The 26,364-nt window shown below is 52.3% G+C and overlaps 2 protein-coding genes and 1 long non-coding RNA gene across 53 annotated transcripts in view; 2 read left to right on the top strand and 1 right to left on the bottom strand.

Annotated features, from left to right (window-relative positions):
* Window positions 1-26,364, bottom strand: part of LOC138850245 (uncharacterized) — a 514,649-nt gene that overhangs the window by 367,315 nt on the left and 120,970 nt on the right. Inside the window, exon 9 of one of the 50 annotated variants that reach the window (XR_011389940.1) lies at window positions 154-26,265. The exons of the other annotated variants lie outside the window; for them this stretch is intronic. This is a non-coding gene — a long non-coding RNA (uncharacterized lncRNA). The remainder of the gene's footprint in view (window positions 1-153; window positions 26,266-26,364) is intronic. 50 annotated transcript variants of the gene reach the window in all.
* LOC138850240 (ral guanine nucleotide dissociation stimulator-like) lies at window positions 7,725-13,502 on the top strand. Of its 2 annotated transcripts, XR_011389930.1 has the most exons (4): window positions 7,725-9,707; window positions 11,496-11,689; window positions 11,828-13,028; window positions 13,399-13,502. XR_011389930.1 is itself a non-coding variant. In XM_070076556.1 (3 exons), the coding sequence occupies exons 1-3, from the start codon at window positions 9,529-9,531 to the stop codon at window positions 12,322-12,324; spliced, it is 870 nt and encodes a 289-aa protein (XP_069932657.1). In that variant the 5' UTR covers window positions 7,725-9,528; the 3' UTR covers window positions 12,325-13,502. The 2 variants fall into 2 exon arrangements, 1 of the variants encoding a protein (XP_069932657.1); XM_070076556.1 differs by having other exon boundaries at window positions 11,828-13,502.
* LOC138850237 (ral guanine nucleotide dissociation stimulator-like) lies at window positions 22,322-26,294 on the top strand. The gene is made up of 3 exons (XM_070076552.1): window positions 22,322-22,500; window positions 24,289-25,821; window positions 26,191-26,294. The coding sequence occupies exons 1-2, from the start codon at window positions 22,322-22,324 to the stop codon at window positions 25,115-25,117; spliced, it is 1,008 nt and encodes a 335-aa protein (XP_069932653.1). The 3' UTR covers window positions 25,118-25,821; window positions 26,191-26,294.

The raw sequence follows: 26,364 nt of genomic DNA on the forward strand, positions 1-26,364 counted from the left end.
AAGAACAACCTAAGATTCTTTGAGTTAAGGCCAAGTTACAACAAGAAAAAAAAGGAGAACTGGCTGAGATAGATTATCAATTGATAGTAGAAATGAAAGATCTCCGTGAGTGAGATCCCAGGGGAAAGAAGGAGCCATCCAAGAAGGAGGTACCTTCTTTCTCTGAATGGTGGAGAGAAATTCCACTTGAAGGATGGCCTTATCTAAACAAGGGCAGAGTTTGTGAACACAAGAGGCATCCATACCCTTAGCAACTCGTCACAAGAGCCTCGGCTGATCACTGACATCATAAATAAGAGTGTCAATTGTTAAATCAACAACAGAAGTCACTGTGCACTTGCTCCTCCTGTAGGACTTCTGTCCTTAACGTGGTGTACTATGAGAATTCACGGTAAAACTAGCCTTCAAACATTACTTTCCACTTTGCATGTCAGTGTGGGTGCAAGCTGTGAAAATCTTTACTGAGTATAGAGTTGGTCTCTATATAAAGATAATTAAAAATGAATCTTCATGAAGAATGGGATGTGAGAGGGAGTAGGGGGTGGGGTGGTTTGGGGGTGGGAGGGCAGGTAGGTGGGAAGAACAGCTACAATCTGAAAGCTGTACTTATGTAATTTATCTAGTAAATAAAAGCTTTCTATAAAAATAGATACTGGATATTAATAAATAGAGCACAGATATAATAACAATAATAATAACAATAATAATAATAGAAAGAATCAAAACAGACTGAATGCTCCAACATGGGAAGTATTGCATATAGCAGCCTCCCAGAATGACAATGACCTCAAATAACACCCTGGCTCAGAATCAACCCTGAAGACATTCTGATGTGGCTAAAACACCTATGAGAGCATGTCAGGCATGGGAAAACCAAACACTGTGGCACACAGGGTTCCCCATGAAGCACTTCTGTGGGTAGACCCCAAGAGAAAGAAGTGGTCATCCACAAAGGATACACTTTATTCAGAAGGCACAAAAGAACTTCCTCTTCCCCGTGGCCCTGTCTAAATATGGAAGGAGTCAGTGGATTCCACAGGCTTCCACAGCTGAGGCAGCTCAGGTCAAGATCCTCAGGTGTTCGCTGATGTGCTAATTCTGAAATTCTCAACAGGGGTCACTGTGCACTGACTTCCCATGCAGGACCTCTCTGCTCAAAGAGTTGAGGTATGTGAGTTAACAGTACCACTTGGTCACAAAGATCTACCACACTTTCACGTGAATGACACCATCTATGGATTATAAGCTAGAAGAATGTCTCATGCTCGCAAAAGTCACACCGCCCTTGGGTTCTTCTCCAAAGTTAACTCACTCCACCGCAACAGATACTATAGACATACGTAAGTCAAATCGCAGAAAGCCTTACTTTCATTGAATTCAAAAGCACTTTCATCTCTTGTTTGTTGTAAAAACAAGCCTGCCGGTGTTCTAGTGCATAGTAGGGTAATAATACTTCACCAAACATACAGTCTTTTCTCAAAAGCTAGAAGAAAGACTTCTGAATGTACATACTACAAAGAAACCTTGAATAGGGAAGCGGTGGATGCGGATGACCTAATATGATCATTTAAATGTATGCATGTAGGGCAATATTACATTATACCACATCAATATGTACAGCTACTCTTTGTCAACAAATAGAGAAACACATCAAAAAGGAAATACATCATTGTTCAGTGAAATGCATCTCCAAATGCTCACTCTTTTTCATAGAAGTATATGCCATTCCAAAGTTTCCAAATACGTATAGTATTCAGCCCGTCATGTTTTGTTAATAAGTTCTAGGTAAATTCTACTCCTGTCAGAGAAGATGCCCCTAAAGGAGACAGAGGAGGAAGAGAGGTGGGAGGGCTGCTGTGAAGTTAGGTATGGTGGGAGAATCACTATGTTCCGAAAGCCGTGTTTAGGAAATGCATCAAGTTGGTATAGCTTCCATAAAAGGTGTCTGGGAAAAACTGGAAATAAAATAATCCAGGATTCCATGGCTGGCTGTGCACTGTGTAGAGAAAATCAGTGTCTACAGGGGCTCTTTGCTGTACACCCAGGGCAATGCTCTTTCCGTCTTTTCTCTAGAAGATCCCACTTGGGAAGAAATTATGGACATCTAGTAGTCTATTTTCCTGTCTCGTCTAGTAGTAGAGGGTGCACTGCGCTTCCAACAAATCCAAGGCTGATGCTTGCTTTTGTGGAGTGGGAAGTAAGGGTGTGACAGTCAAGGGATACTCTTAACAAAAGAAACATGGGTTGAGAAGGAATTTAGCCTAATGGCTTAGATGCTTTGATGGTGAGTTCCGATGCCCATTTCTCATATCAGAGTACCTGGTTTTGATACTCATCTCTGGAGCCTAACTCCAGTTTCTTACTAAAATACCTCTGGGGAAACAATGGTTCCTATAACAAGTTCCACGCTATTCACATGGGCGACCTGGGTGGAATTGCCAGTTCCCAGTTGCAGTCTGGCACATCTCAAGGCACTTGCAGGACTGGGAAGTGAATTAGCAGTTGGGAGCTCCTCTCCTCTCTCTGTCTCTGTTCCTTTATAATGTTAAGATGGGAAGAGTGGCAAAGGCCCTGCCAACTCAGAAACAAAATGCGTTAGTTATAAATGAAAAGGCTGTTATATTCAGCCACACACAAACCTTAATTCATGCATGGCAAACCAAGATAAAGGAAAAACAAATACCAACTAGGAAAGTGTAGGTGGTCTGCCTAGTATATCAAAACGAAAGAAACCTAACGTACACATTGTTCTTGGAAACGAGGGAGAAATGGCCAACATTCCAACAGAAAGATGGGCAAAGGACAAGGACAGTTGACAGGAAAAGGGACACAAGTGGCTTTTCTTCCAATGGAAAGAGCGCCACCTTTCTCCTGTGCAGGGCAATGCAAATAAAAACTGCACATCTCTCATTTGGCTACAATTCAAGTACTTGGCAGCATATATTGGAATAAGAAGACACTCCTCGAGGAGTGGTAATGAACATGCGAAACCATGCAACCTCTATCAAAGGGGAATCTAGCAATAGAGTTCTACAGTAGATCTGCCATTTGCACTGGCACTGTCACTTCTGGGAGTTAACTCCACAAGTATAGGGGCATATGTGGTTTCTGTGTTTGTGTTGCTAACACTCAATGCCTGAGACTGGATAATCTGTGAAGATCAGAAATTTATAGTTCTCACACCTAGAGCGCCTGGGAAGTCCAACATCAGGGCATCAGCATGCTTTGTCTGATGAAGGTCTTACTATTGCATTGTCACATGGTGCAAGGCTGAAGGCAGAAGGGCCAGAGAGCAAATCAGCTGAACACCACATGGAGCCTGTTTGACAGGGACCTCAATCCCCGGTTTCAGTAAGGCCCAGCCACGACTGTTGTGGGTATTTGGAGAGTGAATTAGTGGATAGAGATTCTCTCTCTCTCCGTTACTTTGCTTGTGTCTGTCAATGTGTGTGTGTGTGTGTGTGTGTTGTGTGTGTTTCCACATCTCAAGAAAACTGAACGAAGAATCCATCAAAGCCAACCATTATTCTACAGTGAATACTCTAAAATAGACAAAATTCACAGTCTGCTCAGTTCTTTAGAGGTGGACTAAATGCTGATATCATTTAAAGATGATGGTCCTCTTTCTAGAACACAGAAGGAAACAAACTCACCCAAAGCCTAATGACCCTCATTGTATTTTTATTTTTTAATATCTTTCCTGATTTCCTTGGAAGATTTCTGGGTTCATATTTCATATTTCTTGATTTAGTATAGAAAGGTAGAGTGACAGCGAGGGAAAGACAGAGTAGTTTCCATTCCCTGGTTCACTTCCCAAATCCTGCAACAGCCAGGGCTGGCTGGACTAAGCCAAAGCCAGGAGCCAGCACTTCAATCTGGGTCTTGGAATTGTGTGGCATTTTGTCATCCGTTGGGGCATAGTCTGTTTCACAGGTGCATCTGCAGGCTCTTCTATCAGAAGCACAGAGGAACAAGGACTCCAAAAGGGGATATGAATGCCCCTTGTGGTACTTTAATCACTGGACCAGATGCCCACCACAAGAGTGATGATTTATTCCAGTCGATGTCTGCTAAGTCCTTTGTATGAGAGCAAATTAGGAAAAGCAAGCAAAAGGAGAGAAGTCACTTTCCCAAAACTGGCTTAACGCACAGCATCACAATGTTCACCCACAACTTCACTTCAACAATGGCCAAGGGCAAGGACAGACATTTCTCCAAAGACGAACAGCACAAGAGCTATATTGAAAGGACACACTATTATTGGTCATTGGCCATCACAAATCAAGTCTGCAAGGAGATAGATACCCCTTCCAAACCACCTCGAGGCTATTCAAATAACCGTGAACCTGCAGTTGCATTCTCAACGAGCTATCTAAAAGAACCGGAAACAAGTTTGAAAAATATTTATCCAGAAGACTTCACAGGATTCACACTAGCCAAAACACAACCACAGCTCCAGTGTCCATCAGTAGATGAATGAATAAACACAATATGGTCTACTCGTATGATGGAATTCAGCATGAAGTAGAATACAAGTACTGATACGGGCTACCGCATAGGCAAAACTTGAAACCATGGTGCAAGTTGAGGGAATCCAGATACAGCAGAGAATAGTTTATAATGCTAGCTCTATGAAACATCTAGAGCATACTCACAGACCGAGAACTAATTGGCAGTTGCAATTGCTGGGGGAAGGGAGACTGGAAACTGGCTACTACTGGGTTTCGAGCTTGCTTTGCAGGTGATGTGATTCACTATTAGATGGTGGCCGAGGCGGTGGTGGGCAGGACTAAAGCTCTCAATAAACTTGCATACAGCCTTTTGGGAAAATTTTTCTGACTGCACCCACCAGTGAACTAGGGCCTCTCTGCTGCTATAGATTGGCTGGTCAAATTATTTTACTGTTTGAAAGGCACAGTGCCAGAGAGACAGGCAGGGAGGAGGGAGACAGGGAGGTTGATCCAGTGAAACACACGAAAACCCCTTCAGCTGAAACCCCACAGTATCCACTGTGAACCAGACATGTCCTGTCCCCACAGCAAGTAGGAACAAAGTACAGCAGGTGGTATTGAACACACAGCAGGCCATCAGTACCTTTAGAGCACACCGCAAGGTGGGGGTGCACAGGATGTGTAGAAAATCACTCTCTAGGCATGACTGGTAGAAAGGGATACTTTGGTGACTTCAGTGGAAGAACATCTACCAGAGTTGACCAGGATTTCCTTCTCAAGAATTCTAGGTCTTGAATCCTCCCCCAGAGAATTATCAAAAGCGATGCATGAGAATCTACAAATTCGGTAAGACGATCAGGTTTCTCACAAGAAACTTTACAGGCCTGAAGCGTGTGAAAGCTTATCTTCACATAACTGAAGGAATAAACTTCCAACCAAAATGACATCTTCTTATGGACAAGTTAAGGGACAGCATCAGCATTAGACCTGCCTGACAGGGAAGCTCTATTGCCCTCTCCTGGAAGCAAATCGACACTACATGGCAGCAACACAGAACAACCAAAAAGTGGCAAAGCGCCCCAGGGTAAGAGAAAAGGAAAAGACACATACAGGATCTTCACTACCGCCATGGAATAGAAATCACTTTTACAACTTGGAATGAAATTTAAAGTAAAATCACAGAACTTGCAATGACTATACGGATCTCATGTGTATTTTGTAGCAAGTCATTTGGAACTACATTGCTTCTATGTGGATGAAGTGGAAGTCTAAACTAAATGTTTATAGGTGTGAATAGTTTATAGATTCCCATTGCAATGTGTCAGTAGATACCTGTAGATGATGCACAAAAGAAAATGAGAGATAAGAAGTCATTAGGAGGGGCTGGCACTGTAGTGTAGTAGGTTAAGCGCCCGCCTGCATCAATGGCATCGCATATGGGCACCAGTTTGAGGCCCGGCTGCTCCACTGCCTATCCAGCTCCCTGCTAATGGCCTGGGAAAGACGTACAGCCTGGAAAGACAGTCAGTGATGATTCAAATCCTTGGGTTCCTGCCACACAGGTTGTTGACCCAAATGGAGTCTGAGGCACTTTATTTGACTTAAGTTTTGGGGGACTGAACCAGCAGATGGAAAATCTCTGTGTCCCTGCCTTTCAAACAAATACATAGGAATTCTTTGAAAACAGAAAGCGCAATGGATGGCATGGCGACATCATAGGTCAAGGCACCTCCTGCAGTGCTGGCATCCCGTATGGGTGCAGGTCTGAGTCCCGGCTGCTCCTCTCCTGATCCAGCTCTCTACTGGGCCCAGGGAAAGCAGTGGATGATGGCCCAAATGCTTGGGCTCTGGCACCCGGTTGGGAGACCCAGAGCAGGCTCCTGGCTGCTGGAATTGCATCGGCACAGCTCCAATCATTGCGGCCATCTAGGGACTGAATCAAGGGATGGAAGAACTCTATTATCTATCTATCTATCTACCTACCTACCTACGTACCTACCTACCTGTCTATCTCTGTCTGTCTTCTTCTGCCTCCCTGTAACACTGACTTGAAATTAAATAAATAAATCTTACAAATGTACCCAAATGACTCCTGGCCTCGTTCATGACTTTCTTAATTCCCCAGTCTTATCGGTTGAAGCAGGGAGGACTAGGGCTCTTCCTATTGCTTGGAGGACATGGAAAAGAAAGCAGCTCACCCAAAACTCTAGGGATTACAAGCTAAGTCTAATGCCAAGTCCCTCACTTGACTCCCTAGCGAGGAAAATGATTTCGCCCATGTCCTCTGAGATTCTTTCATAAAACACCAAGCAAACCAGACCTGGAAGGAGTCTATTTCCTCAGGCATCCTTAGTATTGCACTCTTCTAAAGAGGCTGGACAATTTGAATGAGCTCAGACCTATTTTCAAATGGATGCCACTCTCTGTGGTCAGAATGAAGCTTCCTAGCCAGTATTTGATCCCCCAGCCCTAGTGATTTTCTGTGAGGTCTTTTGCTCTATCGATAAGGTGGCCTGTTTCTGGGGCCCTGCATGCTGCAGATGGGAGATCTGATGCCAATTTGGGGGCATGGCTTTCAGGTGAGCTCTCTCACCTTCTCCTGGAGTTCTTGGACATGGCTGCTATCATAGCCAGAGACACTGAACCCGTATTCGGGGAAGATGCGCTTTAAGCTGTGACCTCAACATCTCCCGAAGGGGCAGGATCCACGACTCAAGATGCAGTTTAGAGTCTGTTGGGTCCCTAACCTTGGCTTTTCATGGGTCTCCATACCTTGCTTGTTTCTTAGGGGTTTTCCCGAAGGAACATGCTAGAGTGTTTGGAAATGATACGAAAAGGAGGTTTGGGACCCAGCTGTCTGTCTGTCCGCAGGCTTAGGGCCCTGTCTACATTCAAGTCTCTTGAGGGAGCTGAGGAATGGCACTGTGTTTGTCTCCTTGTGTACAGTTAAGGGGATGATATTGTGGCAGCAGCCCAGAGGGGCCTTGGCATATCTTCTTAAGGGAAAGGCTCCACAGAATGGAACTTTGAAGATGTGACCTCACTTCCTTGGTGATAGAACTTACACTCTGATAGCAACAGTCCTTAGCGGCTCACTTGATGGGAGACGTTCAGGAGAAGACCATGTTCTCTCGTTGCTGCCAATCGTTGCCAAGCTCTGGCCTTTTCTGGCGCTTGAGACATTGGCTCCGCTCTCACACGGGGTGTCTGTGGCCTCTTACTGCAAGGCCACCCCAGGGAACAGAACAGCCCAGGAGGCAGCCACAGGTAGCGGAACAGGCCCGTCCTGGCAGGGGATCACCTGTGACCCCATCTGGGTCTTCTTTGCCCCTCCCTTCACCATGACAGTGGCAGAAGAAGAGGGGCTCTTGCTGCCCAGCAACACGATTCACGTGTTGGAGCCTCCTGTGTCTTGCGTGTTCATACCCTATTTTGTGGACAGCTGGTTGGGCAAGTGGGTGTTGGGGGACCTCCTCTTGTCTTCTGGAGACCTCTCTGGCTGCACAAGGGTATAGAGGCCCTTACTTTCCCGACCTGGGTAACAGAATGCCTCATGGGGGGAATTATTCTCTGTGGGGACAGCCAAGCACGACACTGATGCCTCCGGTCTGGGCTGCCACACACTCTCTTTGCAGAGCTCCACACTCGAGTCCACAGACAGAACACATGAGGAAGCCACAGGCATCGTCAATGGACACGTGAGTCAGGCCAACAACGTGGCTAATGCCGGTGTGGAGGGAGCGAGGGGCCCAGGAGTACCCACATGTTGGGGCACGAGATGACCACGGTGTGCCTAGAACCACATCCTGAAGGGAGGAACGCCCCTGGCTTTTGGCCTCGTGATCTCCCACTCAGTGACTGACCCCCATCCCACTCTCAAAGAAATCTCAGCCCCTTGGCAACTGGGTGTTGGGAAACTCCCTGTTCACACAAGCATCGTGTGTGGCCATGGTGCTGAATGTTTGCCCACCTAGTCCAAGAATCCTGTGCAGTCCTTAGTCAGCTCCACTGCCTTCCAGGTCTTCTCCAAGCTTTAGGACTCAGTGATCCTACCAGGAAGGTTTTCCCACACAAAAGGGCAGAGGGTTCAACCAAAAGGCTGAAGATACCACACAGGACTGGAGCCTGGCCACCACCTGTTCTATTCCATGGGACGACATTGCCCCTGTGGCCACACTTGCATGGCTGCTGGGAAGCACTGGGATTCAGCTGCATTGCCACGGCAGCGGTGCTGTAGGACACAGACTCACTGTCTCTCACGGAGCACAGTCAGCTAGGCTGCTCAAAGCACAGGAGCCCAGGTTGGGCAGCTCTCCCAACAGGAGTCGCTGTTCCCATTTCTGGTGGCTGCATGTCAGGGCATGGCCAAGGTGATTTCTCAGGAGGGCTCATTGCCATCTCCATCCCCAGTTTCATTTCCTATGCTCCCCTGGGCTTCTCTGTGCTCCTGTCGCATCTGCCAATGAGCACAGCAAGGTAATGGGATGGGGCCCACGCCATTTCTGGGGGTAAGGTCAATCACCTCCTTGCGGACTACTGGCCCAACTGCAGCAGTCACACTCAAGTGCTCTGGTGTCAGAACAACCCCACGTGTGTGTTGGGGATGGGGGCCACAATTCGGCTCTGAAAAGGCAGTGATGCCCTGCTGAGGACAAACTCCAAGGACCAGGCTGGCTGGGGACTGGCTCTACACATGTGTCGTTGTAATGCCTCAAGTCAGGTCACTTGGCAGAACGCCTGTGGTCATTACGCCACAGGCAGACACCTCTGACTATGGCTCTTTTCAGGATCTAGCCTCCCCTGGGGCTTCATATCCTACTCTGCCCACTTGTTTCCATTCTGCAGTCTGGTGGCAAAGCAAATCACACAGTTGCCCTCATTTCTAGCTCCCCCAAGGGGCACGGAATCATCTTTCACTGCTGGCCCCCTCGCAGGACTTTCTCATCCCTCAGTCCCTGTTCAGCCTCTTGGCCCCAACTGGGGTTTTCTCCCAACCCGGGTGTCTGCTCCCCTGTGCTCCCTGGAACTGCCACTGACTCACGTCCTTTCTGGTCCTCCCTAGTATGGAAATGGGTCCATGCTCTACTTGGCAGAGGTCTGTGCCATGCAGACCCTACAGCCAGACACTAAAGAGATGCTGCTGGATGCCCTGGTCCCGGGCCCCCTGGGAAAAAGGATCTGCTACTTCAACACCTTCCTGTGTACATACAGCGACTTCTCCACCATTCCGTATTACTTAGACCAGATATTCGACAGGTGGGTTGCTGCCTTTCAGCACTGCGGTGACGCAGAGATGAATCTTACATGTTTTAGATGACCTAAGCGACTTAAGACATGGCGGGCATGGAACGGGTGCCTTTCTCTGTGGACAGGGCTACTGGCACACTGCGTCACACCTCTTGATTTCCTTTCTCTGCACCCTCATGAACCAATGTCTCTACTCAGGTGGGAACCGGCCATGTGCCTCTATGGTTGGAAAACCTCCCAGATGGCGATCCTGCTTTCCCCCTTTTCAAGAATCAGAAATGTTTTCTTTCACAGGCAGAGTTAGACTGAGAGAAAGAGAGAATGCGTCCTTCTATCTGCTGGGTCACTCCCCAAATGGCTGCAAAAAGCAGGGCTCTGGGAAGCCGGGCTGAGGAGCCTGAAGCTATATCTGGCCCCCTCAGGGGTGCCAGGGGTCCAACTACTTAGGCCATCATCCGGCACTTCCCCAGGCTCATTAGCAGGGAGCTGGACACCAAGGACAACAGCCAAGACTTGAACTGGCCAACCCTGATATGACTTGCCAGCATCACATGTGGGCAGGGGCATTGGAAGCTGCTATGCCTTCGTGCCGGCCACATTTCCTACTTGTTCCAGCTGCTCCTGTCCTCGATATATGCACAGAACAGCTGCCCTCAGGGTTGGTAGCAGTTGCCCAGACCCCTCATCGACCGGGCAGGTCTGCAAGGAATCTTTCACTCTACACATATATGGGAAGCCCTTCCCTTGTGCAGTTTTCCAGACACTTGCCACAAATCCAGTGAACAAAGCATTCAAGGGCCTCACAGTTGTGGGGAATCAGACCCTCACAGCCATGATCCTATACATGTCCTGTCCTGCAGCAGCAGAGCTGAGGCTTGCCGACCTCCTCTGGGAGTAGCTGCAACGTCCCCTACTCTGATCACAAGGAGAACCCCATGTCCCACTAAGATGCGGGGAGATTGGGGTGCAGATGTGGCCTTCTGTCACTCGAAAGAGTGGCAGGAAAATGAGGGCTGAGGCAAGGCAGAGGCGGACAGTAGGTGCACCTCCAACTTCTGGCCCCACCACATGCAAAGGAAGTGCTGAAGAACAGTGCTATGGATAGGAGCAGACACGTTCTGCAGAGGAGCGGGCATGTTGGGGCTCACAGACAACACCCACATAGCCATGCCCAGGGCAGTTGCTTCCAGCTTTGCCTACCCTCCCTGACCACCCAACCCAACCCACCATCCCAGGAGCAACCTACTCCCAAGTCTGCCCAGAGCCAGAGCCTAGGGGCCTCCACCTGAGAAAACCATGGGAATGAATGGGAAGGCACTGAAAGGAACATGAGAAGGAAGCCATCCAAAGGAAAGCTACTGCTGGCAATGCCAGAATCCCTTGTGGGTGTTGGTTGGTGTCCCTGTTGTTGCAGTCCAGATTCAGCACCATGCTCGGGGTCTGGGAAAACCAGGGGAACATGGTCCAAGCATTTGGACCTCTGCCACCCATGTGGGAGACCTGGATGGAGCTCCTCACTCCCCGCATGAGCCTGGCCCAGTGCTGTCCACTGCCCATCCGGGGAGTCAAGCAGTGGATGCAAGACCTCTGCCCCGGTGTGTGTCTCTCCCTCTCTCTCTGTAACTCTTGGGATTCACAGTCAAGAAATCGCCTTGGAAAACAGCAAAGCATGGCATTGTCTTTAAGAAGCTAGAGTTCACCGGCAGGCTCCGTGCCCCACCCCACACAGGGAGTCCTGGAAGGGCAGCAAGCAGGGTAAGGTCAAGTCTGACTCTGCTGCCCACTCTCCTTCCCCAGGAACATGGCTTCCTGTTTGCAAAGCTGCAAAGCCAAGTACAAGGCCGAATTCTGCAATCGCACGGATATCCCACTTCTAAAGATGAAGGTCGGATCCAAGCAGGTCCGCTTGCCCAGAGGAGACCTGCAGACCCATGCGTGCTTTCTGCATGTCTGGATGGCCTACCCAAATCCCACACAGGCAGATGCAGTTGGTAAGATGCACTGCATTCCGCGAGATTCTCTCAGTGGGCTTTGGGGCTGGAGCCCCTTTAGAGGCAATGGGATCGCGCCTGGCTTTGGAGAGGCCATTGGAAAGTGCTTGATGTTGCTGACCCTTTCTCTTCTCCCAGCTCCTGCTCTATTTGCCAGGCTGCAGTCATGCCAAACACTGGCTTTAGAGCCAGATCCCCCACTGCTCACAGAGCTAGAACCTCTTCTGGAGCCGGGATCCATTTCACAACTGAGGCTGCCACCATGCGCAGAATCAGCACCAAAGACAACTACCAAAGTCTCCTGCGCATGTCCGGGACCTGCAAACAACCAGCCTCGCAAGATGGCTAGCATCACCACATTCCCCGCCAAGCTGCTGGCGGAACAGTTCACACTGATGGACGCGGTGAGCAGCGGGCTTGTCTCGGCAGGGCCAGGCCCGAACACCCCTTTGGCACCAGCCTCCCCACAGCTGCTCCGACCAGAATCCAGTGGCCTGGCTGCAGTTCAGGCTTCAGGTCCCACCACCTATGTGACTGGACCAATGTCTTCACTCCCAAGGCTGCCTTTCTCCCATGGCTGGCAGAGAGGGCACCCAAACCACACCAGCTGCACAGTGACTCTCCAGATCAACTGACATGGGCCTGGCAGAAAGTAGGGCTGGATCTGACCCACAGGGTACTGGACGGGCCTAGGTGGAGGGCATCCAGGTCCACCCACTGCCTTCCCATCTGCCTGCGATGCCACAGCTGTCCTGGGTCCTAGCACACATATCCATATCAAACAGCAAGCACCTTGTTGGAGTTGCCACAGGGAGCGGCATTTCACAGGGACAAGGACTCCAGGGCAGATGGCGTGAGAGCAGAAGGATGAGATACAGGGCGGGATGCCTGGGAGCACACACCTCTGTCTCTTTCCTCAAGGCTTGGGAGGGTTGGGATCTGGGCTGGCAGGAGCGAGGCGACCTCAGTGGCAGAACACATAGCCCAGCTGCTCCCACGTTGGGGAGCTGCATGCCAAACTACCTGAGCTGCAGCTTCGAGCACTGTCACTTGCCGGGGTGGCTGGGCTTCACTGCATTCGAGCTAGGCTGGCTGTGCCCATGGGATACCCTCTTGCCCCCAGGAGCTCTTCCAGAATGTGGTCCCCTATCAGTGCCACAGCTCCATCCGGATCCAGCAGAACAAGGAGGTCAATGCGCAGCTGCCCCCTACTGTTCTCGCTGTCATCATCCACTACCACCACGTGGCCCATTGTGTTACTACCACGTGCTTGGGGGACCCCAGCATGAAGGCAGAGGACAGGGCCCGCGTGGTGGAACACTGGATCAAGGTGGCCAAGGTAAGCTGAGGCTGTCCCAGGGGCTCCCTCTCTGCACGGCAGGGACGTGCCACTTTGCTTCCTCAGCTCTCAGGTGTACAGTCTGTGGTCACAGATCCTGCCCAATCCCTGGGCTCTTGGGATCCACGAGGTGGCCTGATCTCACTCACTTGTCCCAGAACTACATGCTCACTTCCCGCCTAGGCCCCTGACATGGGTTGAAACCAATTTAGCCCATGTGAGCGTGGCTCAAGGGGGTCCCATCACTGACCTGCTCTGGCTCCCTGGCCAACTCTCTGATGCATGAGGGGGATGTCAGCACAGCTGGCTGAGCCTGGCTCAGGTGGGGCTCCAAGCCACCTACCTGCCATTCATCCGCTCCCTGCCCTAGGAGTGCCTGGCTCTTCGGAACTACTGCTCAGTCCACACCATCCTCTGCGCTCTGCAGAGCCACCCGGTACGCCAGCTGAAAACAACGTGGGGAGAAGTCTCCAGGTGGGTGTGCATCCCTCAAAGCACCTGGTGGACCCGGGACTACCCTCAGGCCTAAGCACTAATCCTCCAAGACTCACAGAGGCTGGTATCCTGGGACACAGGGAGAGGCGTGGACTGCCGGGGGCAGGGGTGCGGAGCACAATCTTTCAGCGGCCCTGGGACATGAGGACTGGGTTTCTGCCTCAGGATGACATTTCCATTAGTCAGGCACATGTGGCTTCCAAACTACATACTTGCGCCTGTGCACCACGCAGCACTGGACCTGCCTGGGCACTCCAACTCTGTAAACACTCACACACACACACACACACACACACACATACACACACACAATCAAAACAGAAGATACTACCAGGCAGGGTGGATCCTCTGATCTTTGTTCTTAAACCAAAGGGGTTTGATCCACCACCTCACCATTCCATCCAAATATCTCCTGGTTTTCCCCTCACAACAGAAAAAGTGCCAGGAAATTTCAGCGTCTTTGCACACAGGACAAAAAAGTCAACAGAGATGTGCCCATGAAGGTAAAGTGGGGTCTCAGGGACAGGGGTGAGGGCTTGGCAGGAGGGGAAGGGGTGTGGCTGTAAGGGCATCAGGGCAGAGGGGAGCTTTTGGTGTCACTGAAAGTGTGCTTGAAAAGAAAACCTGGGGTGTGCCTGCTAGGACAACAGGCCAAGAGAGGGCTGTGTTCACAGGTCGTGGGATGCAGTCGGGCTCAGAGGGCAATGGGAATGGGCTGCAGCGAGAGCAGCTTGGCTCTCAGAGGGGCTGTGGGCACCCACAGGTCTCTGGCTCCCATGCTGTTCCTGCTTCCCCCAGGCTGTGAGGTGGATGCGGCAGCAAGGGCTTCCTTCCATCTGTGCTGGGGCCCTAGAGGTCCTTTGGAAACCAGGCCTGCTACAGTGTTCTCTGTTGCAGCCTTCCATGGGGAGGGCTGCCAAGCCTGCCCCACACATTGCACAGCTTGGGAATGCCAGGGGCTGAGCAGTCGAGTGGGATGCCAAGCATTGGGTCTTACTGGCTGCCCTGGGAGCAGAACTTCTGTCTTCTCGAGGAGAGAAGCAAGCAGCATGAGCCTGTCTCTCAGTCTGCACAGGGACCCTCATGTGCATCCAGGAAGGCAGGGTATGGGGTGCAGGGCCTGGCTTCCTCTCAGGGACACGCTGAGGCACAGGTCAGTCAGAGGATCCTTAGCACAAGGGGGACCTGAGGTGGGAGGGGAGGCCAGCACCCTCTCCAGCTGAGGAGCAGGCACAGGGAGGCGTGGTCAATCCCCCAAAGCCACCTTCCCAGTGGGAGCTGCATGAATCCATACAGAGCACGTTGTGGGAGGAGGGGAGTGCAGGGTGGGCATTATACCAATGGAAGTGAGCCAGACATGCAGGGCTCAAGGTGGTTTGCACAAATGTGGGCCGGTCAGGAAAGGACTATCTCCCTGAACGTGACCCTGACCCTGGCAGATGGCGATCTGCAGGTTGCCCGCCCGGGAGCAGAACCCCCAGAGAACACAGATGCGGCAGCGGCTGCAGAAGAAGGCAAGTATGCCTGGGGAGGGGGGGCAGGGGCTCCTGTCTCCCACTGGGGGCCCATGTCAAGGGAGCAGGGCCTTCTGCCTCCCTTGTTTGCCCACGCCCATCACCACAGTAGCTGAGAGACCCCAGTTGAGAGACCAGAGCTGAGGGCCTGAGCTGAAGGGCTCCCAGCAGACTTGGGCCTGAGCTGGGGCTGGCACCCCACAAGGTGACTTGTTATCATGCCATCAGGGCTCCCAGGGTTGTCCGATTCTAGAGGCAGTTGGCTGGATGCAGGGAGAATTGGGAAAGGCACTTTAGGGGCGGGGAGCTTCCCAATGGGGAATGTGGCCAGGGCTCCAGCAGCTGGGGTGGAGTGCATCTCAGGGGCCGGGCCTTGGTGGCACCTGAGAACAGCTGCTCACCACCACCACCACCTCATGGCACAGGGAGCCGTCCCCTTCCTTGGCACTTTCATCATGTATCTGGATAGGCTGGACATCGCCATGAAGGACTTCGTAGATGTGAGTGATCTTGCCATGGGTGGGGCAGGCTCCAGGACCCTGAGGCTTGGGGGGAGGGTCCTGGGCTGAGCTCTCAGCCCCCAGCTCCTTGCTGCCCATGTCACCGGAGGCCTCACAAGCTGTCCCAGGGAGGAGGGCTCACCTGCATATCCCCTCTGAGTGCGGGAGCCTGCAACCAGGTGCCCATCCCTGTCCCCCAACGGTTGAAGCTGCATAGCCAGAGTCCCTGACTGCAAAGCTGCACAAGGTCTTGGCTGAGCCTGCTCAGCCTCTGAGTTGGGTGGCACCCAAGGGAAGGAGAGAAATTGGGCCCCTGTGAGGTCAGGCAGCACCCACATGCCTCAGTCCACCCATCCATTCCCAGGCCTCACTTTCCCTGCCTGCCATCAGACATGGTTGGGACAGCAGTTCCCTGAGCCTCAGCCACCATGTCCCCTTCTGCAGAGCTAACAGCCTGTCCCAGGGACACCTTCTTTTCCTTCCTCTTACCCAGAGGGGAGGGCCAGGGGCTAGTCACAGGCCAGGGGCTGTTCTGATGGACTCTGCCTTCCAGGGAAAAAACAACATGCTGAAAATGACAAAGGTGAGCAGCTCTGCCCTATCTTCCAGGCACAGAGGGGATGGAGGGGTCAGAGATGCCCTGGGCAGAAAGCCCAGGCTCCAGCCCATGCGTGTCTGTCTGCTCTCTCCACTGGGATGGATACACACAGAAGGAGGAGAGCATCCCTAGGGAGGCTGTGGCTAAGGGACTGGAATCCAGGAGAACTTCCTTCCTGGGCGAGGGGCTGTGTGTATGCTACTCAGAAGACAGCTTGGAGCCTGGAAGGGATGGCCAGGGAAGGCTTCTCTAGCTAAAAGACCCAGAGGCCAGCCCCCTGCCCCTGCCACAGTGTGCCCCTCCACCAGTCCCAGTGCAGGCCTGTCAGCATCCTCTCTGCCCCTCTTGCCCCAGGAGATAAAAGTTCTCCAAGAAATGCAGCGGCTCCAGGTGGCAGCCAGTCAATATACTTTGCTGCGCGACGCAGAGTTTGCACTGTGGTTCCAATCCATGGAGAGGCTCAGTGACACTAAGAGGTGAGTGCTGGGCAGGGATTGCGGGATGTCCAGGGTGGCAGATGGGGAAGGTTCTCCTGTTGTGCACTGAGGAGAGGGCTACCCATGGCTCCTTGGTCAGCAGAGGGCCTTACCCATGGGCAGTGCGGGGCTCCAGGACTGCGGCTGCAGGGCGGGCCCTGGAGGGAGCCTGAGATGAGCAAGAGTGCACTCATGGCTGCTTCTGTGTCCTGCAGCTACAACCTGTCCTGCCTACTCCAGCCCCTCTGCTAGAATGTCCACCTCATCCTCAAGGCCAAGAACATCAGGCCTTGGAGAACATCAGCATGACTGAGTCCCCCATGCAGGCAGAGAGTGGGGGCTGCAGAGTTCATCACCAGATGGTGCAGACTGCACCATGACACTCGCTCCGTTCCCTGCCTACCAAGCAACAACCCAGTGCCTGGGAGACTGGCCTCCCTCTCTCAGATGGGTGGTCACATCATCACCAATTTCACGGATTCCTCCTAGATTTTCCTATGTATATAGTTCACCATGATTAGTACCAGTTAGTTAGGCCTTTCATTAAAGTAGTATACATGGTAGACCATGAGTGTCCTTCTTCCTCTTTATCCCTTCCCTGCCCTGCTAATTAGAGACCATTCTCTAGATCCACAGACAAAGACATTCATGCAGATTCGAGAGAGGTGTGTCTCCTCATGCAAGGATGCCACACCATGAGTGCTCTTTCAGTTCTGAGGCTCCTACATGGAGCCCCATGCTGTCTCGTGGAGAGAGTCCCTCAGGGTCTTTTCTGAAGCGCAATTCATACATCAATTGGTATCTGGTGAGAACAACGCTCTCACTGCTTCTACACTTGCTCCCACGAGCTTTGGGAGTTTGCTGCTTAGGGCCCTTTAGGCTCAGATGGTGGTCCCCTCTATACAGTGTTTTCCAAATGATGTGTGTCACCAGTGACCAGCAAAATGTCCCAAGAACACAACTCAGCCCTAGTCACTAGAGAGAATTCCCTGTGAGATTCAGTGGGAAATGCACATAATAAAAGTGCACAATCTTGGGAAGCCAACACTGACAAAAATTTCATCGATGTATACATATATATACACAGAGATTTGTATGTATTCAGGTGAAGTATCCACCTGCAGCAAAGGCATCCCACATGGGTGCCCGTTTGAGTCCCAGCTGCTCTGCTTCCTACCCAGCTCCCTGCTAATGGCCAGGGAGAGACATACAGCCTGGGAGACAGGAAGTGATATTTCAAACACCTGGGTCCCTGCCCCGCAGGTTGGAGACACATACTGCGTTGGAGACACTGTACTTGACTCAAGTATTTGGGGACCGAACCAGCAGCTGGAACATCTCTGTGTCTCTGCCTTCCAACCAATGAGTCAGAATTCTTTCAAACATGAAAGCACAGGGGCTGCCACTGTGGCATAGCAGGGAAAGGTGATGCCTACAGTGCCGACATCCCATGGGGCTGCCTGTTCGAGGCCCGGCTGCTCCTCTTCTGATCCAGTACTCTGCTATGGCCTGGGAAAGCAGTAGGGTTTGGCACAAATGGTTTGGCCCCTGCACACTTGTAGGCTTTCGATCAGCTCACTCCCAGCCATTGCAGCCATTTGCAGAGGGAACCTGCAGATTGGAGGTCGCTCTCTCACTCTCCCAGCCTCCCTGTCACTCTGCCTTTAATAAATATATCTTGAAAACAATTAAAATACAAATAATGTACTAAAGGAGTAACTTGAGCCAAGAAAACCAAAGATCGGTCTAGTGGTCATGGTAAAACACTACCACAGAAACCACAGGTGCTCTAAATATATGCCATGATCATGGGAAAGATATCTCATGTTCCTATTTAGACAAATGAACAGACATTGGACAATGTATGCCGAAACTGCGAAAATGTACTGTTTATACTGATATGGATTTGCCTTCTGGAAGCCTGGGATTCTAGGACAGGGTAGGAAGAGAGAACACCGAGTAGGAGCCCCAATCAAAACCTGCCCATTGAATAGCTAGAGCTCTCCAAGAAGAGCACAACTTCCACAGCTTGTCCATGTTAGGTGAATCTACTGGGAGACGAGCATGGGGAATTGATGACACAGCTTCCTCTCCTTTCCCTATAGCCCTGAGATGCCTCTACACCACATCTCCAGTGTCCTACAGATGAGCAAACCTGGGGGTGGTCCTGGCGACACCTAGAACCCCACAGATCCAAAACACTTGACAAACGCTAAGCAGAAAAACATACCAAAGCACGTCCCAATTAACTGCTGAAAACCACTAGCAACACCAAAACCTTCAAAGATCAAAAATGAGAAGCTTCAGCCTGACTCACAAAATCCTTGAGCTGAAAGACAATGCATCAGTGCCTTCAGAACTTGGGAAAAACCATTTCCAACCTAAAAGTACATACATGTTTTCAATCCTACATTACAGGACAGTAAGATCAAAGCATAGTTAGAGATGCCAAGCATCAAAAACGCTTCTGTATGCCATTGCTCAGAACCTGCCAGAAGATGTGCTCCAGAAAATCAAGCGTGGAGGGGCCTGCATCCTGGCTCACTTGGTTATTCCTCTGCCTGCAGTGCCGGCTTCCCATATGTATGCTGGGTTCTAGTCCCGGTTGCCCTCTTCCAGTCCAGCTCTCTGCTGTGGCCCGGGAGGGCAGTGAAGAATGGCCCAAGTGCTTGGGCCCTGCACCCGCATGGGAGACCTGGAAGAAGCACCTGGCTCCTGGCTTCAGATCAGCACAGCGCAGGCCATGGGGGCCATTTGGGGAGTGAACCAACAGAAGGAAGACCTTTCTCTCTGTCTCTGTCTCTCTCACTGTCGATAACTCTACCTGTCAACTAAATAAATATAAATAAATACATAAAACTTTTTACAAAATCAAGTGTGGAAAAAAAACTCTGAGGAAAACATGAAATGCAAGATCAAGGAGCACCATCAGCAAAGAAGTGAACACATTCCTAGAATGATGGGGAACAGAAACCCCAGGGTGACAACATCCACAAAGAGAAAAGCATCTTGAATCCACATTGGAGCAACTAGGAGGTGGTAGGGAAACATTCACCAAGAAAATGAAACTGAGAGAAAGTCTGTTAAGTATAGAAATGTTTATGAGACTGTAAGACAATGAAGAAATATGAGGATTCTATGAATGTTCAGCAAAACGACCTAAGAAAGGGTCAATATGGGGAGCAGGTGTTTCACGCATTGGTCAAGATGCCACTTGGGGATGCATACACCCCAGGGCAGAGGGCATGGGTTTGAGTCCTGGCTCCAATTCAGATTCCACCTTCTTGCTCATGTGCACCCAGAGAGGTGGTCAGAGAAGCCTCAAGTACCTGGAGCCCTGGCACACAAGTGCTAGACCCAAATGCAGTTTCAGGCTCCTGGATTCAGCCTGACCCAGCCCTTGGCTGCTGCGAACATTCAGGGAATGAACCCAGCAGATGGACAATCTCTGGGCCCCACTGCCCAGAGAAGGAGGTTTGGGACACAGATGTCTGTCTGTCCGCAGGCTTAGGGCCCTGTCTACATTCAAGTCTCTTGAGGGAGCTGAGGAATGGCACTGTGTTTGTCTCCTTGTGTACAGTTAAGGGGATGATATTGTGGAGCAGCCCAGAGGGGCCTTGGCATATCTTCTTAAGGGAAAGGCTCCACAGAATGGAACTTTGAAGATGTGACCTCACTTCCTTGGTGATAGAACTTACACTCTGATAGCAACAGTCCTTAGCGGCTCACTTGATGAGAGACGTTCAGGAGAAGACCATGTTCTCTCGTTGCTGCCAATCGTTGCCAGGCTCTGGCCTTTTCCGGCGCTTGAGACATTGGCTCCGCTCTCACACGGGGTGTCTGTGGCCTCTTACTGCAAGGCCACCCCAGGGAACAGAACAGCCCAGGAGGCAGCCACAGGTAGCGGAACAGTCCCGTCCTGGCAGGGGATCACCTGTGACCCCATCTGGGTCTTCTTTGCCCCTCCCTTCACCATGACAGTGGCAGAAGAAGAGGGGCTCTTGCTGCCCAGCAACACGATTCACGTGTTGGAGCCTCCTGTGTCTTGCGTGTTCATACCCTATTTTGTGGACAGCTGGTTGGGCAAGTGGGTGTTGGGGGACCTCCTCTTGTCTTCTGGAGATCTCTCTGGCTGCACAAGGGTACAGAGGCCCTTACTTTCCCGACCTGGGTAACAGAATGCCTCATGGGGGGAATTATTCTCTGTGGGGACAGCCAAGCACGACACTGATGCCTCCGGTCTGGGCTGCCACACACTCTCTTTGCAGAGCTCCACACTCGAGTCCACAGACAGAACACATGAGGAAGCCACAGGCATCGTCAATGGACACGTGAGTCAGGCCAACAACGTGGCTAATGCCGGTGTGGAGTGAGCGAGGGGCCCAGGAGTACCCACATGTTGGGGCACGAGATGACCACGGTGTGCCTAGAACCACATCCTGAAGGGAGGAACGCCCCTGGCTTTTGGCCTCGTGATCTCCCACTCAGTGACTGACCCCCATCCCACTCTCAAAGAAATCTCAGCCCCTTGGCAACTGGGTGTTGGGAAACTCCCTGTTCACACAAGCATCGTGTGTGGCCATGGTGCTGAATGTTTGCCCACCTAGTCCAAGAATCCTGTGCAGTCCTTAGTCAGCTCCACTGCCTTCCAGGTCTTCTCCAAGCTTTAGGACTCAGTGATCCTACCAGGAAGGTTTTCCCACACAAAAGGGCAGAGGGTTCAACCAAAAGGGTGAAGATACCACACAGGACTGGAGCCTGGCCCCCACCTGTTCTATTCCATGGGATGACATTGCCCCTGTGGCCACACTTGCATGGCTGCTGGGAAGCACTGGGATTCAGCTGCATTGCCACGGCAGCGGTGCTGTAGGACACAGACTCACTGTCTCTCACGGAGCACAGTCAGCTAGGCTGCTCAAAGCACAGGAGCCCAGGTTGGGCAGCTCTCCCAACAGGAGTCGCTGTTCCCATTTCTGGTGGCTGCATGTCAGGGCATGGCCAAGGTGATTTCTCAGGAGGGCTCATTGCCATCTCCATCCCCAGTTTCATTTCCTATGCTCCCCTGGGCTTCTCTGTGCTCCTGTCGCATCTGCCAATGAGCACAGCAAGGTAATGGGATGGGGCCCACGCCATTTCTGGGGGTAAGGTCAATCACCTCCTTGCGGACTACTGGCCCAACTGCAGCAGTCACACTCAAGTGCTCTGGTGTCAGAACAACCCCACGTGTGTGCTGGGGATGGGGGCCACAATTCGGCTCTTAAAAGGCAGTGATGCCCTGCTGAGGACAAACTCCAAGGACCAGGCTGGCTGGGGACTGGCTCTACACATGTGTCGTTGTAATGCCTCAAGTCAGGTCACTTGGCAGAACGCCTGTGGTCATTACGCCACAGGCAGACACCTCTGACTATGGCTCTTTTCAGGATCTAGCCTCCCCTGGGGCTTCATATCCTACTCTGCCCACTTGTTTCCATTCTGCAGTCTGGTGGCAAAGCAAATCACACAGTTGCCCTCATTTCTAGCTCCCCCAAGGGGCACGGAACCATCTTTCACTGCTGGCCCCCTCGCAGGACTTTCTCATCCCTCAGTCCCTGTTCAGCCTCTTGGCCCCAACTGGGGTTTTCTCCCAACCCGGGTGTCTGCTCCCCTGTGCTCCCTGGAACTGCCACTGACTCACGTCCTTTCTGGTCCTCCCTAGTATGGAAATGGGTCCATGCTCTACTTGGCAGAGGTCTGTGCCATGCGGACCCTACAGCCAGACACTAAAGAGATGCTGCTGGATGCCCTGGTCCCGGGCCCCCTGGGAAAAAGGATCTGCTACTTCAACACCTTCCTGTGTACATACAGCGACTTCTCCACCATTCCGTATTACTTAGACCAGATATTCGACAGGTGGGTAGCTGCCTTTCAGCACTGCGGTGATGCAGAGATGAATCTTACATGTTTTAGATGACCTAAGCGACTTAAGACATGGCGGGCATGGAACGGGTGCCTTTCTCTGTGGACAGGGCTACTGGCACATTGTGTCACACCTCTTGATTTCCTTTCTCTGCACCCTCATGAACCAATGTCTCTACTCAGGTGGGAACCGGCCATGTGCCTCTATGGTTGGAAAACCTCCCAGATGGCGATCCTGCTTTCCCCTTTTTCAAGAATCAGAAATGTTTTCTTTCACAGGCAGAGTTAGACTGAGAGAAAGAGAGAATGCGTCCTTCTATCTGCTGGGTCACTCCCCAAATGGCTGCAAAAAGCAGGGCTCTGGGAAGCCGGGCTGAGGAGCCTGAAGCTATATCTGGCCCCCTCAGGGGTGCCAGGGGTCCAACTACTTAGGCCATCATCCGGCACTTCCCCAGGCTCAATAGCAGGGAGCTGGACACCAAGGACAACAGCCAAGACTTGAACTGGCCAACCCTGATATGGCTTGCCAGCATCACATGTGGGCAGGGGCATTGGAAGCTGCTATGCCTTCGTACCGGCCACATTTCCTACTTGTTCCAGCTGCTCCTGTCCTCGATATATGCACAGAACAGCTGCCCTCAGGGTTGGTAGCAGTTGCCCAGACCCCTCATCGACCTGGCAGGTCTACAAGGAATCATTCACTCTACACATATATGGGAAGCCCTTCCCTTGTGCAGTTTTCCAGACACTTGCCACAAATCCAGTGAACAAAGCATTCAAGGGCCTCACAGTTGTGGGGAATCCGACCCTCACAGCCGAGATCCTATACAAGTCCTGTCCTGCAGCGGCAGAGCTGAGGCTTGCTGACCTCCTCTGGGAGTAGCTGCAACGTCCCCTACTCTGATCACAAGGAGAACCCCATGTCCCACTAAGATGCGGGGAGATTGGGGTGCAGATGCGGCCTTCTGTCACTCGAAAGAATGGCAGGAAAATGAGGGCTGAGGCAAGGCAGAGGCAGACAGTAGGTGCAACTCCAACTTCTGGCCCCAGCACATGCAAAGGAAGTGCTGAAGAGCAGTGCTATGGATAGGAGCAGACACGTTCTGCAGAGGAGCGGGCATGTTGGGGCTCACAGACAACACCCACATAGCCATGCCCAGGGCAGTTGCTTCCAGCTTTGCCTACCCTCCCTGACCACCCAACCCAACCCACCATCCCAGGAGCAACCTACTCCCAAGTCTGCTCAGAGCCAGAGCCTAGGGGCCTCCACCTGAGAAAACCATGGGAATGAATGGGAAGGCACTGAAAGGAACATGAGAAGGAAGCCATCCAAAGGAAAGCTACTGCCGGCAATGCCAGAATCCCTTGTGGGTGTTGGTTGGTGTCCCTGTTGTTGCAGTTCAGATTCAGGACCCTGCTCGGGGTCTGGGAAAACCAGGGGAACATGGTCCAAGCATTTGGACCTCTGCCACCCATGTGGGAGACCTGGATGGAGCTCCTCACTCCCCGCATGAGCCTGGCCCAGTGCTGTCCACTGCCCATCCGGGGAGTCAAGCAGTGGATGCAAGACCTCTGCCCCGGTGTGTGTCTCTCCCTCTCTCTCTGTAACTCTTGGGATTCACAGTCAAGAAATCGCCTTGGAAAACAGCAAAGCATGGCATTGTCTTTAAGAAGCTAGAGTTCACCGGCAGGCTCCGTGCCCCACCCCACACAGGGAGTCCTGGAAGGGCAGCAAGCAGGGTAAGGTCAAGTCTGACTCTGCTGCCCACTCTCCTTCCCCAGGAACATGGCTCTCTGTTTGCAAAGCTGCAAAGCCAAGTACAAGGCCGAATTCTGCAATCGCATGGATCTCCCGCTTCTCAAGATGAAGGTCGGATCCAAGCAGGTCCGCTTGCCCAGAGGAGACCTGCAGACCCATGCGTGCTTTCTGCGTGTCAGGATGGCCTACCCAAATCCCACACAGGCAGATGCAGTTGGTAAGATGCACTGCACTCCGCGAGATTCTCTCGGTGGGCTTTGGGGCTGGAGCCCCTTTAGAGGCAATGGGATCGCGCCTGGCTTTGGAGAGGCCATTGGAAAGTGCTTGATGTTGCTGACCCTTTCTCTTCTCCCAGCTCCTGCTCTATTTGCCAGGCTGCAGTCATGCCAAACACTGGCTTTAGAGCCAGATCCCCCACTGCTCACAGAGCTAGAACCTCTTCTGGAGACAGGATCCATTTCAAAACTGAGGCTGCCACCATGCACAGAATCAGCACCAAAGACAACTACCAAAGTCTCCTGCGCATGTCCGGGACCTGCAAACAACCAGCCTCGCAAGATGGCTAGCATCACCACATTCCCCGCCAAGCTGCTGGCGGAACAGTTCACACTGATGGACGCGGTGAGCAGCGGGCTTGTCTCGGCAGGGCCAGGCCCGAACACCCCTTTGGCACCAGCCTCCCCACAGCTGCCCCGACCAGAATCCAGTGGCCTGGCTGCAGTTCAGGCTTCAGGTCCCACCACCTATGTGACTGGACCAATGTCTTCACTCCCAAGGCTGCCTTTCTCCCATGGCTGGCAGAGAGGGCACCCAAACCACACCAGCTGCACAGTGACTCTCCAGATCAACTGACATGGGCCTGGCAGAAAGTAGGGCTGGATCTGACCCACAGGGTACTGGACGGGCCTAGGTGGAGGGCATCCAGGTCCACCCACTGCATTCCCATCTGCCTGCGATGCCACAGCTGTCCTGGGTCCTAGCACACATATCCATATCAAACAGCAAGCACCTTGTTGGAGTTGCCACAGGGAGCGGCATTTCACAGGGACAAGGACTCCAGGGCAGATGCCGTGAGAGCAGAAGGATGAGATACAGGGCGGGATGCCTGGGAGCACACACCTCTGTCTCTTTCCTCAAGGCTTGGGAGGGTTGGGATCTGGGCTGGCAGGAGCGAGGCGACCTCAGTGGCAGAACACATAGCCCAGCTGCTCCCATGTTGGGGAGCTGCATGCCAAACTACCTGAGCTGCAGCTTCGAGCACTGTCACTTGCCGGGGTGGCTGGGCTTCACTGCATTCGAGCTAGGCTGGCTGTGCCCATGGGATACCCTCTTGCCCCCAGGAGCTCTTCCAGAATGTGGTCCCCTATCAGTGCCACAGCTCCATCCGGATCCAGCAGAACAAGGAGGTCAATGCGCAGCTGCCCCCTACTGTTCTCGCTGTCATCATCCACTACCACCACGTGGCCCATTGTGTTACTACCACGTGCTTGGGGGACCCCAGCATGAAGGCAGAGGACAGGGCCCGCGTGGTGGAACACTGGATCAAGGTGGCCAAGGTAAGCTGAGGCTGTCCCAGGGGCTCCCTCTCTGCACGGCAGGGACGTGCCACTTTGCTTCCTCAGCTCTCAGGTGTACAGTCTGTGGTCACAGATCCTGCCCAATCCCTGGGCTCTTGGGATCCACGAGGTGGCCTGATCTCACTCACTTGTCCCAGAACTACATGCTCACTTCCCGCCTAGGCCCCTGACATGGGTTGAAACCAATCTAGCCCATGTGAGCGTGGCTCAAGGGGGTCCCATCATGACCTGCTCTGGCTCCCTGGCCAACTCTCTGATGCATGAGGGGGATGTCAGCACAGCTGGCTGAGCCTGGCTCAGGTGGGGCTCCAAGCCACCTACCTGCCATTCATCCGCTCCCTGCCCTAGGAGTGCCTGGCTCTCCGGAACTACTGCTCGGTCCACACCATCCTCTGCGCTCTGCACAGCCACCCGGTACGCCAGCTGAAAACAACGTGGGGAGAAGTCTCCAGGTGGGTGTGCATCCCTCAAAGCACCTGGTGGACCCGGGACTACCCTCGGGCCTAAGAACTAATCCTCCAA

Source organism: Oryctolagus cuniculus, chromosome 6 (assembly GCF_964237555.1).
Source record: "Oryctolagus cuniculus chromosome 6, mOryCun1.1, whole genome shotgun sequence".
NCBI classification, from domain to species: Eukaryota; Metazoa; Chordata; class Mammalia; order Lagomorpha; family Leporidae; genus Oryctolagus; species Oryctolagus cuniculus.

Coding starts and splice junctions, on each gene's coding strand:
- LOC138850240 (XM_070076556.1), top strand. CDS start 9,529: ATGCTCTACTTGGCAGAGGTCTGTGCCATGCAGACCCTACAGCCAGAC. Junction 9,708..11,495: donor TTAGACCAGATATTCGACAG/GTGGGTTGCTGC, acceptor CTCCTTCCCCAG/GAACATGGCTTCCTGTTTGC. Junction 11,690..11,827: donor CACACAGGCAGATGCAGTTG/GTAAGATGCACT, acceptor CTCTTCTCCCAG/CTCCTGCTCTATTTGCCAGG.
- LOC138850237 (XM_070076552.1), top strand. CDS start 22,322: ATGCTCTACTTGGCAGAGGTCTGTGCCATGCGGACCCTACAGCCAGAC. Junction 22,501..24,288: donor TTAGACCAGATATTCGACAG/GTGGGTAGCTGC, acceptor CTCCTTCCCCAG/GAACATGGCTCTCTGTTTGC.